Source organism: Saccopteryx bilineata, chromosome 5 (assembly GCF_036850765.1).
Source record: "Saccopteryx bilineata isolate mSacBil1 chromosome 5, mSacBil1_pri_phased_curated, whole genome shotgun sequence".
NCBI lineage: Eukaryota > Metazoa > Chordata > Mammalia > Chiroptera > Emballonuridae > Saccopteryx > Saccopteryx bilineata.
In genome coordinates this window covers 90,234,615-90,250,246 of record NC_089494.1, presented here as the reverse complement: position 1 = coordinate 90,250,246, position 15,632 = coordinate 90,234,615, and the positions used below count along the sequence as shown (strand labels likewise).

The 15,632-nt window shown below is 38.5% G+C and overlaps 1 protein-coding gene across 13 annotated transcripts in view; it reads left to right on the top strand.

The window, feature by feature from the left end:
- The window catches only part of MBD5 (methyl-CpG binding domain protein 5), a 521,200-nt gene that overhangs the window by 485,462 nt on the left and 20,106 nt on the right, over nucleotides 1–15,632 (top strand). For 12 of the 13 annotated variants that reach the window (XM_066232972.1, XM_066232973.1, XM_066232966.1 and 9 more), the window contains 3 exons: nucleotides 469–1,494; nucleotides 3,066–3,274; nucleotides 7,311–8,519. In XM_066232972.1, coding sequence (XP_066089069.1) covers nucleotides 469–1,494; nucleotides 3,066–3,274; nucleotides 7,311–8,519 — 2,444 coding nt within the window. The remainder of the gene's footprint in view (nucleotides 1–468; nucleotides 1,495–3,065; nucleotides 3,275–7,310; nucleotides 8,520–15,632) is intronic. The other variant, XM_066232977.1, reaches the window with a different exon arrangement.

Here is a 15,632-nt window from a genome sequence, read left to right as displayed (position 1 = left end):
TTTATACACTCATGCATATTCTACTCTTTTTTTCTACTAAAAGCAAGTACCAGTATTACAAATAAAGACCAAAAACTTCTTTAAGATGAAAAAGTATCATATAGTTTGAAAAATAAAAATGAAGACTTGTTACTTTTATCTAATCCAAATGAATGAACTGCTACAGAAGAACTCCCTCCACCTTCACTTTGTTCAGCTGTGAAAAACAAACTTTTTGATAATTAGAAACAGGTATTTCTTAATAGGCTAAACTTCTCCAATATATTTCTTTTCAAAGTAGGTTGGGAAGTGTAAAGTCAGACTTGTATCAACAACTGGCATATCATCTCTGATCACAATCTGATTAAAATCAGTAAGGGTGACATGTAATGAATTAATTGCAATGTATCTCAATATATTTTTATGGAGTTGTGTTTCCTAACACTCATAATTAATAAGTGGTGTTTTTGTTGTATGTTTTGTATCCAGGCGGTTCAGGACCATCATCCTCCATTGCCATAGCTGGCACCAACCACCTTGCCATCACAAAGACAACGTCTGTTCTTCAAGATGGCGTCATAGTCACCACTGCACCTGGAAACTCACTGCAGAGTCAGCTGCCCATCGGGAGTGATTTTCCTTTTGTTGGCCAGGAGCACGCACTTCATTTTCCATCCAACAGCACTTCAAACAACCATCTTCCACACCCCTTGAACCCCAGCCTCCTCAGTTCTCTACCTATCTCTTTGCCAGTGAATCAACAGCATCTCCTAAACCAGAATCTATTAAATATCCTCCAGCCTTCAGCAGGAGAAGGCAAGTCTGAGATCAACCTCCACCCTTTAGGTTTTCTCAACCCGAATGTAAACGCTGCTTTAGCCTTTCTCTCCGGTGACATGGATGGGCAGGTATTGCAGCCTGTTCACTTTCAGCTCTTAGCTGCCCTGCTTCAGAACCAAGCCCACGCAGCTGCCATGCTTCCCCTGCCATCTTTCAATCTGACCATCTCAGATCTTTTTCAACAGCAAAACACCCCTTTACCCTCATTAACACAGATGACAGCCCCACCAGACCATTTGCCAAGCAATCAGTCAGAGAACAGCCGAGCTGAGACCCTTTTAACCAGCCCCTTGGGGAACCCTTTACCAAGCTTTGCAGGCAGTGACACTACTTTTAACCCCCTGTTCCTCCCAGCTGTCACTGGGGCCTCAGGATTAATGGCCTTGAATCCCCAGCTGTTGGGAGGTGTCCTGAACTCGGCATCGGCCAACACCGCTAATCATCCAGAGGTTTCCATAGCAACTTCCTCCCAGGCAACCACTACCACAAGCACTACATCATCAGCAGTGGCAGCACTGACTGTCTCAACACTTGGTGGGACAGCAGTGGTGTCAATGGCAGAAACATTGCTGAATATATCTAATAATGCTGGGAGCACACCTGGTCCAGCTAAACTCAACAGTAACTCTGTGATGCCACAGCTACTTAACCCTCTACTGGGGACAGGTCTGCTTGGTAAGTTACAGTTTTTCACAAATTTTTACAAAAGAAACGTTTTTCTAGTTCTACTTTCTCCTTTTTAAAACCTCCATTTTGTCACACTATTTTTAAGAATGTTTTTGTTATGTCACAGCTTACTTAAGGAACTAAATATAATAACGCCCACACACAACCATAGTTGTACAGACATGAAAATGACTTTTTTCTTTTCCCCTATTCTAGCAAAACTAAATATCATTTTAATCTGCTTTCTCTTCTAATTCTGATGCCACCTAAACCTAACTTGTCCATCACTCTCAAGCCAAGTAGAGTCTTATTTTTCAAATAATAAAGCACAGGTACATCTTAAAAATAAATTTCATTTGAATTTTAGTTGGTGTGGCATCACAGGGTTAGTATGAGCAGCTGCACTGTGGATGGAAACAGTTTGAGGAGGTGTTTTTCCAGGTGATTCTTAAATAAACAGAACTAAATACTTATCCAGCAAAATGAGAAACAAGGCATAAAAACATTCAAAGTTAAAATCTGCCCAAGTTCAAGGAAACAGCCCCAATAGCTACTGCTAGATTTCCTCAAACAATATTATTCTTCAAAATTTTGTGGCTTAAAACAAAATCCTTCGTGTAGATTGTACTATCACAAAAATGTTAGAAAATAATGTCAGTATATTCAACTGATTGATGCAGTAACTATAATATATAGAGATGGTTTCCATAAAGTCTAGAAATATTGGCAAAAATACTTGATATTGTCAAGGGCATGTTCAATGTATGTAAATATATATATATGTTTCCAGATTTATGGACACCTTTATAATATAGTTTAATTAGTTCTATTTGGCATTGAGATTAATATAGTGAAGTAGTAATTTAAAAAGCATAATAGATTTATATATTTCAAGTTACAGGACAGTTTCTATGCAGTCCTCAAAATAACTTCAGTGTAATTTCAAAATAAGTCTATTTTGAATTTTGAGTATAAATTTAGTTATTAATTAATTCTATCCGGTTATGTAATATTTATTTTTAATGATTATGAGAATGATTTATTTTGTATTGTTAACTTTTTTTTACAATTTTAATTTTAGGTGGCCAAACTTTTACTTAAAAATAAAATACATATTTCCAGACCAAATCCATTTTTATTTGGTGGTAATTATTGATGATTGTGACTTGAGAACTAAATTTCGTGAACAAGACCTGATCAGATCCACTCATTTTAATCATCTGGTCATATAATTATGGTTGTTAAAACAGCTTAGGACTAATTTCTACCTTTAATTGTAGGTGCTTTAATAAAAATAGTTTCAAAGAATTTTTTAACACTGAAGCTCAATATAAGGACTGGCTAATAGATAAAACAAAGACTAGTTTCTCCGTGACATAAAATAAAAAACCTAACTATGAAAATAAATAGTAAAATACTCTTTCCTTACCAGTTAGTAAGACTTTGAGGAGAAAAAGAGACAAAATTTATCATGTAAGTCTAGTTTTTAGTTTTTGTTTCAGGAATCATCAGGTACAAAGATAGGCATAGGATTGCCAAAGAATCACATTGACTTACATTTTATGTTTTTCAAACTATAGGTGACATGTCCTCAATAAACAATACTTTGAATAACCATCAACTGACTCATCTACAGTCGCTGTTAAACAACAATCAGATGTTTCCTCCAAGTCAGCAGCAGCCGCAGCTTCTTCAGGGGTACCAGAACCTGCAGGCATTTCAAGGACAGTCCTCAATCCCCTGCCCAGCTAACAATAACCCCATGGCTTGTCTGTTTCAGAACTTTCAGGTACTCTCCTTCCCTGGGTTACTATAGTAGAAACAAATGTCTAAGTTTCTAAACACACTTAATTTGGGGGAAGAGACAAAAGAAGGAAGTTATATGTCCTTCCACATCTATTTACTGTCGTTTCTCAATAATGAATATTGTTAAACATTCTAGTGTTTTGTGTGAAGGTTATTTTATTTTGTCTGAAGAATCTCAGTTTTCCTTTTAGAGCTCTGAGTAAAACTAATCTTGGTACCATCTTAACTTGAAGGCTTAATCCCATTGCTTTCGTGACTAAAATCCTCCTCTATAACATGCCTACCTTGCTTCCCTCATGCTCCAGCTCTGGTTCTCACTACTTTCTCCCTGGCTTCAGCTTTGTGGTCTTCTATTAGTTAGACAAACTGAACAAATTCCTGATAGATTTAGGAGCTAAATAAATATAAAAAGAAAATAGAGAATTTTTTTTTATAATCATGGAGTAGAGAAGGCTCTTTCAGTACAAAACCAAGTAGTAAAAAAAGAAAAAGCAACATAATTGAATACATAAAACTTTCCAATCTGTATGATTAAGAGTATTCTAAACAAAGTTAAAGTCAGTGACAACCTGAAAAAAAATATTGCATAATAATAGCAAATAACTGATATTCATAGTATGAAAAGAGCTCATACAAATTAGAAAAGAAGGATAATTGACTAGAAAAGGGAGCAATAGATATGAACAGTCAATTCACAGAAAATAAAAGGTAAATTATTAGTAACATATGGAAAGAATAGTCAGAGTTACAGAAATTGCAACACCAACATGCCCATCAGATTGGTAATGCCTAGCTGGCAGAGGTGTGGCGTTAATGGAGTCTTTCAGATACATTGTTGGTATGATTATATGCTGATACCATTCTTTTGATAGTTTACCAGGTTCTTTTCACACCCTTTGACCCAGAAATTTAACTTCTATGTATCTATTTTAAAGAAATCTTCAAATGTGATCAAAAGATCACAGTTCGGAATGTTCGTTAGAACTACTTTAGTGTACATCAGTAGGGACATAGTTAAATATATTATGGTAGATCCATCTATCTAGTATTTTAAAAAATTAGCTTGACCTGTATAATCTGATATGAGAGATCCACATGATTGCAAGACTCCAATACTATGATATTGCAAAAGAAAACTAAAATACAATATCATTTATGTGAAAGAAAGAAAGGAAGGAGCGAAGGAAACTAGACATCCACCTATTAAAAATAAGTATCTGCAAGGGTGTTCACCAGCACTAATTACTTCTGAGAAAAGAAATGGGATTGGAGTGGGATGGAAAATACAGATATAGTGGGGCATAATTATAAAGAAAACTTTTGTCTTTTTGAAAATGAGAAAATATTTGTATACATCATATGTAATAAAATAACTTAGAAAGGAAGAAGTGCTCAACCATGTCACTGAGAAAACAAGTAGATAAAGCCTGAAGAGAAGCCATTTGATTTAGCAATGAGAACATCACCAGTGACTTGGTGGAATGCAGTTTTGGTAGAGTAGTGGGAACATGAGCCAGATTGCAGTGGATGAAAAAAATGAAAAGAATTAGAAATTTAAGTGTGAATTAAAAACTTAACTATGAAGAATTTAAGAAAAAAAGAGTAGTGCCCCAAGGCAGGCATAGGTTGAATGCAAACTTTCAAAATATGGAAGCCTGACCAGGCAGTGGCACAGTGGATAGAGCATCAGACTGGGACGTGGGGGACCCGGGTTCAATACCCTGAGCTCACCAGCTTGAGCGCAGGCTCATCCAGCTTTAGTGCAGGGCCACTGACTTGAGCGTGGGATCATAGACATGACCCCATGGTCACTGGTTTAAGCCCAATGGTTGCTGGCTTGAAGCCCAAGGTTGCTGGCTTGAGCAAGGGGTCACTCACTCTGCTATAGCCCCCTAGTCAAGGCACATACGAGAAAGCAATCAATAAACAGCTAAGGTGCCACAATGAAGAACTGATGCTTCTCATCTCTCTCTCTTCCTGTCTATCTGTCCCTGTCTGTCCCTCTCTCTAACTCTATTTCTGTCTCTGTAAAAATAATAAAAATAATAATAAAAAAAATAAAATATAAAAACCATGTACATAGTTCTATGCTAAAGGAAAGAAACCAAAAAAGTGGAAGAGATGGTGATTAGCAGAGTGAAAGGTGAGTGGGGGAGGTAGGAGAGGGTAACGGGGGTAAATGCTAAGGGTAGTGAGCACGCAATACCATATACAGATGATGTATGATGGAATTGTACACTGGAAACCTATATAATTGGATTAACCAGTGTCACCCCAATAAATTAAATTTTTTAAAAAGAGGGAGAGATGGAACATAAAGAAGGGAAGGGATAATAAATACAGTAAGATCCCTGAGGAGGGTTTTGGGATCCAAAGCATAAATGAGGAAGTTACTCTCAGGAAGCAGAAGGGACCTCCTCTTAACATAGGAAGAAGCAGGACAGGATTTGGGACACATATAGTCACAAAGAAGTAAGTGCTGCCAGAAGGCAGGGAAGGACAGAGTGTAAGAATTACAAGAATTCTTCACTATGAACTCCATTTTCTGTGTTTAGTAAGGTCATCTACTCAGAATAGTGCAGCTAGCTTGTGGAAGTGGATGCAGATTTGAATAATTGTCAAGGAGGGTGATGCCCTCTTCAGATTGATGGGAACAGGAAGCCTCCAGCTGTGGTTGGAAACCAGATACTGAGCACCCTCACTGTACATATAGATGAGGCAGGCAGTTGAATTGATTCAGGACTTGGATTTTATCTGGTAGGTGTGGATAAGGAGAGAATGGCAAGAGAGTGGGTGATGTGCTAAGTCCCAGGCTCTGGGAAGATGAGAAGACAAGAAGGGAGTGATCACTGGGGATAAATCCCAAGAACCAACGGGTCTGGGCAGCAATTCTTAGATGGGGTTGGTGAAACGAGAATAACCTCAGGGACTCTTGAAAATTGCACTCATCCTTCCTGTGCTGAGCATTTGATATTTTTCCTTGGTGGGCGTTCCCTCTCATCACCTCTTCCCAACTGAGGATCACTTCTGTTGGGAGCCCTTGTCACTGTGGACAGCATGGTGGTGTCCCGCAGCTGATGGCCTGGTAAAGTTGAGAAGTAGGTGCTACTACTCTAACTGAAGACTTTTAAAATGTAGTGTTATATCAGAAATATCTTACTCTGAAGGAGTATATGTTTTGTTTTATATTGTATTTCACATAGTTCAGTAGAAGTCATTTTCAAAATCTGGTTCCCTTTGTAATTTGAGCAGTGTTGGTGACTGACTTGTTTCTACCTTTGAACCCCAAGTTACAGAACCTACAATGATACTAAATACTTAGAGTCATTATCTGAAAACAGTGTCCAACAGCCTCAATTTTAATATTTCTAGAGAATGCTTAGTAATAATGATTTTTAAAAATCTGTTGAATGATTTTAACCAATGAAACAGTACTCCAGGCCCTGGCCGTTTGGCTCAGTGGTAGAGCATTGGCCTGGCGTGCAGGAGTCCCGGGTTCGATTCCCGGTCATGGCACACAGGAGAAGCGCCCATCTGCTTCTCCACCCCTCCCCTTCTCCTTCCTCTCTGGCTCTCTCTTCCCCTCCCGCAACCGAGGCTCCATTGGAGCAAAGATGGCCCGGGCGCTGGGGATGGCTCTGTGGCCTCTGCCTCAGGCGCTAGAATGGCTCTGGATGCAACAGAGCAACGCCCCGGGGGGGGCAGAACATCGCCCCCTGGTGGGCATGCCGGGTGGATCCCGGTCGGGTGCATGCGGGAGTCTGTCTGACTGTCTCTCCCCGTTTCCAGCTTCAGAAAAATACAAAAAAAAAGAAGAAAAAAAAAAAGAAACAGTACTCAAATATAATCAGGACATAAGCTTTTCCACAGTGACTTTTTACTTCATTTTTGAACCTGTTCTTTCTTTATATTTACTTCCCTGTTATATTTGTCTTTCCATGGATCTTAAAGTGACGTCTTTCTCTTTGAGGTCTGTAAGTTTTTTCTCTCTCTCACTACTTCCTGTCTATTTCTTTAAGGTGAGAATGCAGGAAGATGCAGCTCTCCTAAACAAAAGAATAAGCACTCAGCAGGGGCTCACAGCACTTCCTGAGAATCCGAACACTACACTTCCACCTTTCCACGATCCCTCTTGTGAGTTGCAACCGAGGATGGAGCCCTCTCTCGGTCAGCAGGTGAAGGACGGCCTCGTTGTGGGAGGCCAAGGCGACGCTTCCGTAGACGCCATTTATAAGGCAGTTGTTGACGCAGCCAGCAAGGGAATGCAGGTGGTCATCACCACAGCAGTCAACAGTACAACGCAGATCAGCCCCATTCCAGCTCTCAGTGCCATGAGTGCCTTCACTGCTTCGATTGGTGACCCATTAAGTCTCCCCAGCGCTGTCAGTGCAGTCATTCATGGACGGAACATGGGCAGTGTGGATCATGACGGTAGGCTGAGGGGTGCCCGAGGGGCTCGGCTGCCCAGGAATCTGGACCATGGGAAAAACTCAAACGATGGAGATGGGTTTGAATATTTCAAGTCAGCAAGTTGCCACACATCTAAAAAACAGTGGGACGGGGAGCAAAGCCCTGGAAGAGAGCGAAACAGGTGGAAGTGTGAGGAATTTTTAGATCATCCAGGCCATATTCACAGTAGTCCTTGTCATGAAAGGTCCAACAATGTCGCTACACTGCCATTTCTGCCTGGGGAACAGCACCCAATACTGTTACCACCAAGAAACTGTCAAGGGGATAAAATTCTGGAGGAAAATTTCAGGTATAATAACTACAAAAGAACTATGATGAGTTTTAAGGAGAGACTAGAGAACACTGTGGAAAGATGTGCACACATTAATGGGAACAGACCTCGACCGAGTCGTGGCTTTGGAGAGCTGCTGAGCACCACAAAGCAAGACCTGGTCCTAGACGAGCAGTCTCCCAGCTCTTCCAATAGTTTGGAAAGTTCTCTGGTCAAAGACTACATCCATTACAATGGAGACTTTAATGCCAAAAGCATTAATGGGTGTGTGCCTAGCCCTTCAGACGCTAAAAGCATTAGTAGTGAAGATGACCTACGGAATCCAGACTCCCCCTCTTCAAATGAGTTGATACATTATAGACCAAGGACGTTCAATGTTGGCGACTTGGTCTGGGGCCAAATCAAAGGACTGACTTCCTGGCCTGGAAAATTAGTAAGAGAGGACGACGTTCACAACTTATGTCAACAAAGCCCCGAGGAAGGGAAGGTATACCAATCTTTATCCATTGTCCAATACTAACCTTTTTTCAGATATCAATTATTAATTTTTTGTTATCATCACTTTGGAGTCTTTGGATTTGAAATTAGGATTCTTCATGACTCATTGAGTTCACAAACTTCTGGAGCATAAAGTGAAGAGGGAAAGGTTATAGTCACCAAAATGTCATATCGTCAAGGGGTGAGTTGTGAATGAAGCATCTGTAGATTCCACTAAGGTTCCGAGTGGTTCTAACCCGGGAACCAGATTTCCAGAATTCTGTTAACTCAGCCTTCCTTCCCTGCTTTTACCTAATTCTTCATTCCATACACAGAGGAGGAAGGCAAGTGGCAATGACTGGGAAAAAACCTGGTAGCCATTGTAGCCCAGGAGTGTGGCAGAGGTAGGAGTCCCCCCAGAGGACAGGAGGCACCAGGGGACAGCATCCCTCCATGTGCTTACACTTGTCCTTAGAGCTGGGGAGAGGTTAATCGAGGAGGGGCTGCAGCCATTTCTGGAAGCAGCAGGGAACGTCTGAAATCAGAATGGTGTCTCCTTTCAGGAAAAGTTCTGGGCTTTATAACATATGGAAATGTTTAACCCCATCGTCTGGTTCTACTTAACACAATCTGATCATTGAAAACTTCTCCATGAAACTACCATTCAATTTAGAAGAAATTAGTAGGGGTCTTCTGGGCTTTTTTCTCCCCTTACAATTGGTAGGAATGACTCACTAAGCAAGAAATATGCAGAATGTTTAAAGTAGATAGAAAATTTTATATCTGACCAGAAGGCGATAATAATGCACATTTCCCACATTTAGTGAAGAAATACAATTTTTTTATCTCCTTAGGAAATAAAAATTACTCTTCCAGGTATACAGTATTATTCCCTTAAAGAGTATATTGTATAAAGCTATTCCAACTCTGCTCAAACCTCCGCTGGCACTTAGGTTTAATGGCAGGAAACCAAAAGCATTTTTGCCAGCACAATAAAAGGACTGTCTTTCTCCAAATGACCAGGAGGTCCTTTAACCCATTGCTTATAATGCCTAATATATACTTGTCAGGGTATACTCTGGGCATAATGTTTCTATGTTTGATAAGAAAATGAATTCCATACTGCTATTCACAAAACATTTTATTCTCTAATCTCTCCGAGACCAGACAAACATTCTTTAGGTTGATAAACCCAAATATTTTTGACAGTTTATTCAAAAATAATTAGAAACAGCAAAATTGGGCTTTTATGACATAAATGGAACTGCTGCAAATAAAGATGCAGACATTGAATGTTTTACGATGTCTGTGCAAATGAAACCAAGTCTTTCTTTATGTGCCATTTTACAAAAGCCTAACTAAAGAAAAGATTATGGCCTCTCTTCTCTAGAAACCTTCTTCCTGTCCTAAATGCCTTGCCTAAATATTTTTTATGTCCCCAGAAGAATAAAGGCATATACATTTAACACATTTTATATTAAACCATGGTCCTAATCTTCCAATCATTCTGTGTTAGCAAACTCCTAAGACTGAGGTTCTTACTGGTATTTTGGAGAGATGTACTAAAAAAAAAGAAAAGAAAAAAAGTCATTATCTAAGAGTTTTACATTTATTTTCTTTCATTTAAGTAAGCAACTGGTTTTCATTCACTGTAAAATAATGTTTCAAAAATTCAGATTCTTCTTCCTATTGTAAGCAATAGATTAATTCTTAATAGGGAGCATAAAATTGTTTCTGTAAATTCAAATATCCCCCCTCCCATTGGCTAACATTGTAATTTTGCATTCTCAAAACCTTGATATCAAGATACACTACAAATATTTTTAATGATTCAGAAAACATAAGGCATATGTTTAGAGGTGAAAAACTGAAAACCTATATGCAATGAAATATTCATAACCCATGAAATATGTATCTATCATTGAAAAGCAAGGTATAACAGCCTTAAATGCTCTAGGGCAGTCTTCATGCAACGTCAGGATGGTTAACTCTTTCTCGGACTGGCACAAAACTTCTGTGGATCGGCACCAGTCTACATTGGTGCTGGAAAACACTGCTCTAGGGCACTTAACATTTTAAAACACTTCAGGTCTTTTCAGGATGCACTGCACTTTTTCACATAAAAAACAAAGTACTTCTTTACAAAGAATCTTTTTTCTCCTATAGTTCACAAAACAAAGGGAGGACTTCCTCATACCTTATTTAATGATGCCCAGCTAGCCAAACAGTGTTCCCAATTTATACAATACCAGAAAAGGCAACATTTCAAACACAGGTCTGTCTGACTTCAAGCCAAATGGCCTCAGCCTGATGTCTTGGTGATACTGATTTATCCAGAAAAATTAAACCATGTTTAATATCTGTGTAAGACAAAGCATGATCTATTTGAAAGGATTTCCAGTAAAAACATTTTTTAAATTTGTGCTCTTACTCAAGTGAACAAAGGATGGTATAAATTTTATTTACATAGAACCCCTCAGTCTTCAGCAATGTTGGATAAAGTCTAATGCATTAATAATCAGACTTCTGCTTCTAAAAAGGTAAGCAATGCATTAGGTCTCCTTCTGTATACTGTGGCAATGCCTGACATTTTAATGAAGTTGAAAGAAAAAGACAGAGGCTGACTCTATAAACAATTTGTTTATTATTATAAGATCTTATTAATTCCACCTTACTAGTGTGGAAGGGACAATTTTCCCTAGTGTTTATCTTTGTAGTATCTCAAAGGAGGTTTGCTAGACAATTTTCTTACACATTATCCTTTACAATCTTCTTAGCCTCTCAGTTTTTCATACTATTACTGTGTCAACCAAAGTAAATTAATCCAAGATCCTGTTGGATCCCACCAGATAAAATCAGTGAACTCAAGTTTTAGAATAGATTTATTATCTTCCCACCACCCCTCACATCCTACACATCTACTAGTTATTTTCTGTTACAGTCTTTGTTCTCAGCAAACTACTTCCAATTTCTTTTTGGAAGCAGGCAGAGTTTAAATGAGCAATTGACAGGATTGCAGGTTACTAATTCAGAGCAAATCAGGCACCTCCGTGTATTCTGGTTGTCCGAGTGCTCTCTGGACTGAGAGGTCAGTGGTGTGACTTGAGCACTGCCATCTGCCGTGGGCTGACAGCCCTATCTCCATGTTGTCCATAAGTTGATACTTTAGCCAACTGTTTGCCATGATAGTAAATGACTTGTTCAGCTTGTGGTTTTAGAAGGGCAATTTCAGTCTTTGGTGGGGAATAACATGTAGCAGAATTATGGATAAGCCATTGGAAATGTTCTGCCGTTTCTGATTTAGTTTGCTAAGAGGTATAATTTCTAAACATCAAATACTGTATGAACACAGTCTAAGGAAAACTAAAGAGAAAACTGGGCAATCTAATGTGAGCTTAACCCCAGCTCTGCCAGTTACCAGTGGGATCCTGGGGAGGTATATTAATCTCCCAGACCTGCAATCTTTGCTCCTCAACTAGGAATATTAATTCCTAATCAGAATGATGTTTTAAGAATTAAGTGGGATACCATAAATAGACACACAAAAGAGGCTTTGGAAAAATGAGCCTCCTCATCCCTGCCCTCTATGTAAGACAACCTGATTAATTTGGCTTCCACCATTATATAATTGTGATGATTTGACCTTAGTTTGTATTTATCTATACATTATCCATGAATTCAGGGTTTACTAACCAGGTTGAGGATAAAGGATTATAAGAGATATATTCAGTGAATGAAATAGTTAATAACATTTTATCAATCTCAGCACATCATAGAAATTGGCATATCTGATTATAAATTAATAGTAGCTGTTCCTGTCTGTCTGTCCCTATGTGTCCCTTTCTCTGACTCTCTCTCTCTGTCTCTGTCAAAAAAAAAAAAAAATAGTAGCTATTTGTGCCAAGCAGGAGTTTGATTTGGAAGCATTTCAAAGCTCTTGGTTTGTTGAGTAAACTTGAAAATCCCCTTCTCAGAGTTTCTAAGAAATGTAAATTCAGACCTCCTTCCTCTACCTTCCTTCATGCCCTTCCCTCAATCAGCAACATTAATTAGTAGGATTTTTACCAGTCTGGGAAAAGTTGGTTTGAATTGCCCCTCTTTGATACCATACCAACACTAAGATAAGTGAGAGTGCTGAAGGCTATTATGTGCCTCATTTTGCCATTTGGGCAGTGGGATCGCCATACTAATACTTTTTCCCTTTGGCAATCAGCTTGTAATGAAGTATGTTCTGGAAGACATTTATACTTTTTCCAAATAAATGCAACTTTTTCTCTGCACCCTGAACCCTTTATAGATGGCGGTTCAGTGGCCAAGAGTCAGACCTCGTTGCAGTGCTCAAGCACACGGCCCTGGCCGGAGAGGTGCACTGCCAGGTCTCGGTCCCACATGAGAGGGTCCTGGAGGGCAACGACTTCCATGGGCACAACGGTGATATGCCATAATGTGCAAGCATTTTAAGTCTGTACAAGTGTAGGGGGATACAATAATCTTTTTTCACTTATTTCAATAATAATTTAAACAGAAAAAATATGTTCTCTCATCTTTGATCTTACATTAACTGGACTAAAGGGAAGATTCTCTTTTCTTTTTTAAATAAGCAAAAAATAAAATTCTTGTTTTCTGATTAGATCATTGTTACTCTTTTTGAACACTGTCTCGTTGGCTTCACATTTCATTGCTCTAACATTCAATATGTGTTCTGACTGGAGCCAAATTTAGGGAAGGATTTATTTTTAGATGGGCACCAAAATGTTTCTTTTCAATGAAACATTTGTTGTTGTTGGACAGGTAGAGACATCTGATTACCTAGAAAAGTTCTACATTTTAGTTCAACACCACCTGATTGAATGAAGGCCAGGTATTTCAAAGCAGTGGATTAGAGCATTCTTTCTCTAAACTCACACTGTGGCTTTTTCTACACAGTTATATTTGGCAGGCAGAGATAAAAATAGTTCTCTAAATAGTCATTCAAAACAGACAAAATTCATCATTATTAAAATCACAATAGAATTGCTTTGGGGACAGCACACTTTCTGTATGTCAGTCCAGCCCCCTGGGCACTTACGTTTTGACAGTGTGGAGCAAAACCAGAGACAGCCCACCATCACATTCGGGGAACACATGACTAAAGAAACTGAGCCTTGGGACTGAATTTGGGAGGTGTGCTCTCCTGTGATGTTTACAAGTTTTATTTTCCAAGAACATTTTTTCTGTGCTTGATTATCACTATGAACTATTTGTATTGTTTGGTGCTATAATTCTCTGTTGAAATTGTCCTTTGTGTATTCCCTTCACCTTATATATTTTCTTAACCTTTGTTGGAAATGAATCCTCTTCTCTGTACAGAATCCATATCCATCATATTTGGGCTACATTCTGGCTGGTGGGGCAGCAGGGCCAATCAGGGCTCTGTAGCCACAGAATCTTAGCAACAGAATCTTCTTGAAAAGGAAGCAAAACAGATTTTGGCAAATGATAAGCAAGAAAAGATCTAAGCTAAGAGAGTCATTGCCCTATCAAAATTTGAGAGATAGTAAAAATGAGAAACTAGATAAGATTGGAAATGTGACGATTAGGAAAAAGACTAAACTGAGTCAAAAGCTTAGGTAAGACTGTAAGCTTTGCTCTAAGGAGCTGTGGAATATTGTGAACTTTTTTTTTTCCTGAGCAAGTTCCAAGAGGGAAAGGAGGCCAATCTCCATTCCCAGATGATTGAGACTCGGCACAGAGTTCTTGAGCTCGTGCGTGCAGATTTCATATAGATAGTTGCAGATGCAATCTCAGGTCTGAGGCAAATACAGGCTTCTATTACCTAAGATTTTATGTTTCTTTCGATATTTGAGATTCCCCAAAACATGTCATCTGTTTATATGTTGTGGATCGATATGAAATTTGCTGTCACATTTAGAATAGATTTACTCTAGTCGTGTAGTGTAGTTCTCAAGTTCTCAGAGATAACTGCGGTCCAAAGTGAGGAGGAAAGGAAGCACACTAAATTAGTATTAACGTGGATTCGGTTAGTTCATTGGAAAAAAATTGAGATTTACTTTAGTGATATATTCCTGAGTTCCACTGTATTATTGTTGGAAAATTAGGTTCATTCTGTCACAGGTCAGTTAATATTTTACCCCAAATTATTTATTTATCATCAATTCACGTTCTTTGAAAACATTGATGTGATGCACTTAAGTTAGCAGGAGTTTTTCAGCTTGAAGTTTTTTTTTAAATTTACTATTTTACAAATGTTTGACGATAATGAACCTAAGAAATGCCTCCTGTTCACTTTATTCTTCAGAGCTGTATTTCCCAGAATTTAGCTAAAGTGGTGTGTTAACTGTACTATTACTTAATTAAAATTTTTCTTTAAATTCATTTACTTATTTATTCATTCAACAAATAATTTTTGAACATATTATTTACTAGGCACTATTCAAGCTACTTTTTATTTTTTAGAGTTTATTTATTGACTTTACAGAAAGGAGAGAGAAGAGTGGGGAGTGAGAAGTATCTACTCATAGTTGCTTCACTTTCTAGCTGTTCATTGACTGCTTGTTACATGTGCCTTGACAGGGCAAACCCAGGTTTTCGAAGTGGTGACCTCAGTGTTCCAGGTCAACAGTCTATCCATTGCGCCACCACAGGTCCAGCTCAAGCCCCTTTTTAAATAATGTTTCCTTTGATTTGAAAAAGGGAAAGGAAGAGAGAGAGAAGCATCAACTTGTTTCACTTAGTTGTTCCCTTTAGTTGTTCACTTATTGTTGTTTCTCATGTGTGCCCTGACCAGGGATTAAGCCCACGACCTTGGTGTGCCAGATGACATTCTATCCATTGAACCATCCTGACAGGGCCTCAAGCTACTTTTGAAATAGCTTCTTCAATCTTCTAAGTTACAGTATATGTGAAATCATAGGTAAAATGGTTTTTGTATTTTTTAATTTTTATTTTGACAGAGAGTCAAGAGAGAGGGACAGATAGGGACAGACAGACAGGAAGGGAGAGATATGAGAAGCATCAATTCTTCGTTGTGGCACCTTGGTTTTTCTTTTTTATTTTATTTTTTTTAATTTTATTTTTTTAATGGGGTGACATCAATAAATCAGGATACATATATTCAAAGAAA